A 4,277-nucleotide genomic window follows, 5' to 3' on the forward strand; every position below is an offset into this window, starting at 1 on the left:
TGGGAGGGAAAAGAAAAAAGGAAGAAAGAAAAAAAAAAAAAGAAAGAAAATCGATCGCTCAGAGCAGCTCTGGGGAATCCAGGCAGCCAGATGGAACCTACCTGCAGAGCCACGGCCCTGCCTGGCACAGGATCCAATTCCTCACCAGCACAGACCTCTGACCACAGTTCTGGGGAACTCTCCAGGTGGAACACCACAGTGCAGCCCCATCTCCTGCCCCACGGCCCTTACCACCCCCGGCTCCTTCCTTCGGCACGGCGTGGTGCTCCGGCTGGAGGCTGGGCTCTCAGGGACATCCTGGGCTGGGGGGGACGGCTGCCAGGGCTGCCGGGCTCCGAGGGGGGGTCCTAAGGAGAAAAGAGGTCTTTGTGGGGCAGGAACTGCAGCCCCTCCGTGCTGGAGGGGGAGGATTCAGAGGCAAGGCCACCCGTCAGCTCTCGCTCCCCTATAAGCATTCAATTAGGGCTGTGATTTTTATCACCACAATTACAGCACTGAGCAGTTTTTAATGTGCTGCTCTCCACAGAGCTCCCGGCTGAGGTTCCTTTCTGTGTTTTCTTGGGAAGTGACAGGAGGGGGAGAAAAAAAAAAGAACAAAACGTGTGTGCTGTCCATCCCCAGAGTCTCCCACGGGAAAAAATAAAGGGACGTCCCTAAAAAATACTCTCTGAGCTGTGCCAAGAGAGTAGTGTGAGCGTGAGGCGTCTGGTGGAGTGCTGGGGAAGGCGAGCGGGGGGGGCTGTGCCCTCCTCCCCATCTGGGATGCTGTGGGAGAGGTGCTGATGTGGGGCTGGAGGGCAGAGCCATGAGCTGGCACAGCTTTCAGCCCCCGGTGCCACACTCAGAACCAACCCCAGCTGTGCCAACGTCCCACTGCACGTCCTGGCCGGCTGCCCCAGCACAGCAGCCCGATGAACCCCAAACTCTGCAGCCGGAGCCCTACACCAGCCGAGCGCAGAGCATCCAGGCAGCCAGGGCTTACCTCATCCACCACCAGGTTGTAGTCACTCTTGTCCCCGTCGCTGTCCTGCACAGTGGGAGAAATGCAGGGGGCTTTGGTCAGGGCCAAAGGAAGAGGCTGCACCAGGCTCTGCTCTCTCCCCTGCACGCCCCTTCTGGCGGACCCCACGGGCAGCTCTGCCCCCCCATCTCCGTGGGATTTTCAGCACGTCTCCTTGCAGGATTCCTGCCCCCCACCCAGCAGCCCCACACTCACAGAATGCCCAGGCAGCTCCTTCTCCTCCTGGCTCCGCTTCAGCCCCATCTCCTCATCAGGAGGGCTCTCTGGAGACGCCGACACGCTCTGAGCAGATGACAGGAGGTGTGAGAGGAGGCAGCCAGCCCTGTGCCCCCCCTCCACTCATCCCCTCCCAGCAACGCATCCACATTCCCACCTTTCCAGCCCAAACCCACCCGCTCTGTTCCAACAGGGCCATCCCTGGGGGGCAGCTGCCCCACTGCAAAGCAGACGATCCATCCCACAGCACCCCCACCCAGCACAGCCCCCCGGTGTCCTCACACCCCCAAGGCACCACTCACCCTGCTGGGGCTGCGCTCTGGAGCACAGGCAGGACAGGCAGGTCAGCAGGGCAGGACAGGGGAGAGAAAGGGGCTGTCAGTGCAACGCCCACGGGGGGGAGAGGGGGGCACGGTGGGACAGAAAGGAGGCTGTGCCAGTTTCCCACTTTGCCCACCTCGCTCTGCCCCAAATTCCCTCCTGCCTCCCACCACAGCCTCGCGGCCATCAAGATTTTCCCTTCAAGTCTCAACTTTAGGCAACAGATCCTCATCAGGGGTGAACCCTTGCAGTAAGCAGGGTGGGGGGGGGTCTCAGGTCCACCCTCGGTGGGGGGCACAGGGGTGCAGAGGACCCAGGTGTGCACACAGCCATGCACACAGCCCGTGCTCTTGGGAGCCATCGCTGCAAGACAGCCACTCCCTCAGTCGAAAACAGAGCCAGCCTCGCAGGGCTGCAGACGTTTAATGAGCTGGCAGCGTGCAGAGCAGGCAGCAGGGCTGCCCCCAGCGTGCCTGGGCCATGGGTCAGCACCAGAAGGGTTAATGCAGCTGTTCTCCGTCCCTCACCTCTGCTCTCCTGCGCTGCTTTCTCCTCCTTGGCTGCCAGCTGTGACTGTGCCATCAGTGCCCCCGACAGGGCCAGCAGCCCCGCGGCCCCCCCGGGCAGGCTGTGCACACCAGAGGGGTGGGGGGTCAGTGGCAGCTGGGGGGGCTGATGGGAGAGATGCTGCAGCTGCTGCTGCTGGAGGAGAGAAAGCAAACGGTCCTCAACGTGAGGAGGAGGCAGCAGGGATGAGATGCGAGGCGGAAGGAGCAGTCGGACAGGGGGGCTCTGTGAACACCACCCAGCAGCAAACCGCCCTGCTGGAGCTCAGGGCTGGGCTCACTAAGCAGTGAAGACCCCCCTCCGCCCTCCCCACTGCCACACACTGTGACTCACCCCAACGATGCTGTTGAGCTCTCCCATGGTGACCTGCTTGGCCCGCTCCACCGCCTGCAGGACCTGCTGCTGGTGCTGAGAGCAGGGCGATGAGCAGTGCTCCAAACCTCTCCCACCCCTCCAGCCCCGTTCTCCCCCCCCCACTCCCCCTCTGCTCAGCATGGCCCCACTTTGCCCTTTCCCAGCACATCCCCAGCTCACCTCCTGCGTCAGGAAAGGCACAATCTGGGCACAGATGGCACTCAGCCTCTTGACAATCTCTGCCTGGAAGAGGAGGTGGGAATCAGCCCCGTGGCTCTGCCCCCCATCCCAGCAGTGCTGCACAGCACCCAGTGTTTCCTCCCCACGGAAAGGCAGAAACCCACACACCTCCCACCTCCACCCCAACCCCCCCATCAGCCCCAGATACCCCATGACCTCACACAGAGCCGGGGGCTGACCCTCAGCACCCACCCCCCAGTCACCCCATGGCTGACATCCCACTGGGGTTAGGGGAGCACATGGGGCCGTGCTGGAGGGCTCTGCCAGGTTCCCCTGCTAACAAAAGGAGCAAAGGCAGAGGGGCTGAGCCAGCTGGAGGAGGATGGCAGTTGACTTGCCACTTTGTCAGGCATAGGTCCAAACTAATTTCCCTGGCAGAAAGCCCGCGATGACTGGATTGATAAATCTGAAGAGGGAAAGCAAATTAACGCTGGAACAAAAGGGGAAGTGGGGAAGGGTGAAAACACTCCTCTGTGTTTGGGAAAAGGGAAGAAAGAGGAGAGAAAAAAAATTAAAAAGAAAACAGATATAAAAGGAAGATAATCCGGGCTCTGGCTCTCACTGTTTCTTGGGGCCACTTTGGGGGTGGTGGGGTGTCTGCTCAGCCCCACAGCTGCCAGACCCCAGTGCAGGAGCCCCGAGGGATGTGGGGAGGAGGGAGGTGATGTCCCACCCCGCTCACCTGTTTGTGCATCTCGATGTTCAGCCCGTAGGACATCTCATAGTACTGCAAAGAAATCACAGCATGTCGGGAGCTGCTGCCCCATTCCCTGCCCGGTGCTGTGGGTCCGGGAGCAGTGTGGGTTCCAACTCAGTGGGTCACTCTGTGGGGCAGCTCCCACCCAGACGGGGCTGTGTCACCCAGGGGAGGGGGCTGCAAGCTTTTTGGATGGGACACAGCGGGTCTCGTAGAGGTACAGAATGAGAAGGAATGATGTTCCCATCCCCATCCCATCCCCCTCCTTGCCACAGAGGAGGTCTGTCAGCCCCACAGCTCCTGGGGGGCTCCCAGCACCACCCAGGGGGCAGGAGGGGGGGCTCTCAAGAGGCCAAATAAACGGGAATAAATAAAATGTAGAGACAAACTCATGGCACAGCTCCGGGGCATCATCTCCCACCCGACTCCCAGCCCTCAGCGCAGGGTCCCGCGGTGGGGAGGGGGTGGAATTGGGGTCGTGAAGGGGAACTGGGGGGGGTTGGCACGGCGGGAGCGGCTCACCATGACATAATGCCGCTGCATCTCGGTCTTCTCGCTCAGCAGCTTCTCGCACTCCAGCTTCAGGCTGCGGAGCGGAGCGGCGGTCCTCAGCGGGGGGGGGGAGGGGACCCGAAACCCACAGCGGTGTCACCGCCGGTTCCCTACGCCCCCACACCCCGGGCTCCAGGCCCCACCGAGGGGGGGGGCACCGGATCCCCGCGTCGCAGCCCCGCGCTCCGGACCCCCTTCACCTGGCAGCCCCCCGTTCCCCCCCACCTGTGGTACTGCGCCTGCAGGAACTGGAACTCCTCCTTGATCCGTTCGCAGATCTCCAAAACCGAGAACTTGAAGGGCTGCCCG

General features: G+C 62.0%; 1 protein-coding gene across 1 annotated transcript; it reads right to left on the minus strand.

Moving 5' to 3' along the window:
• Window positions 1–6: 6 nt before the first annotated feature.
• Window positions 7–4,271, minus strand: LOC104914663 (transducin-like enhancer protein 2). Its single transcript, XM_010724839.3, has 10 exons — window positions 4,194–4,271; window positions 3,939–4,002; window positions 3,402–3,446; window positions 2,660–2,722; window positions 2,459–2,533; window positions 2,086–2,260; window positions 1,540–1,556; window positions 1,217–1,303; window positions 983–1,027; window positions 7–347 (listed from the first exon to the last, which is right to left on the minus strand). Exons 2-10 carry the CDS (start codon window positions 3,957–3,959, stop codon window positions 228–230), a joined length of 648 nt encoding a protein of 215 aa, XP_010723141.2. The 5' UTR covers window positions 3,960–4,002; window positions 4,194–4,271; the 3' UTR covers window positions 7–227.
• Between the last annotated feature and the right edge of the window lie 6 nt (window positions 4,272–4,277).

Source organism: Meleagris gallopavo, chromosome 30 (genome assembly GCF_000146605.3).
Source record: "Meleagris gallopavo isolate NT-WF06-2002-E0010 breed Aviagen turkey brand Nicholas breeding stock chromosome 30, Turkey_5.1, whole genome shotgun sequence".
NCBI lineage: Eukaryota > Metazoa > Chordata > Aves > Galliformes > Phasianidae > Meleagris > Meleagris gallopavo.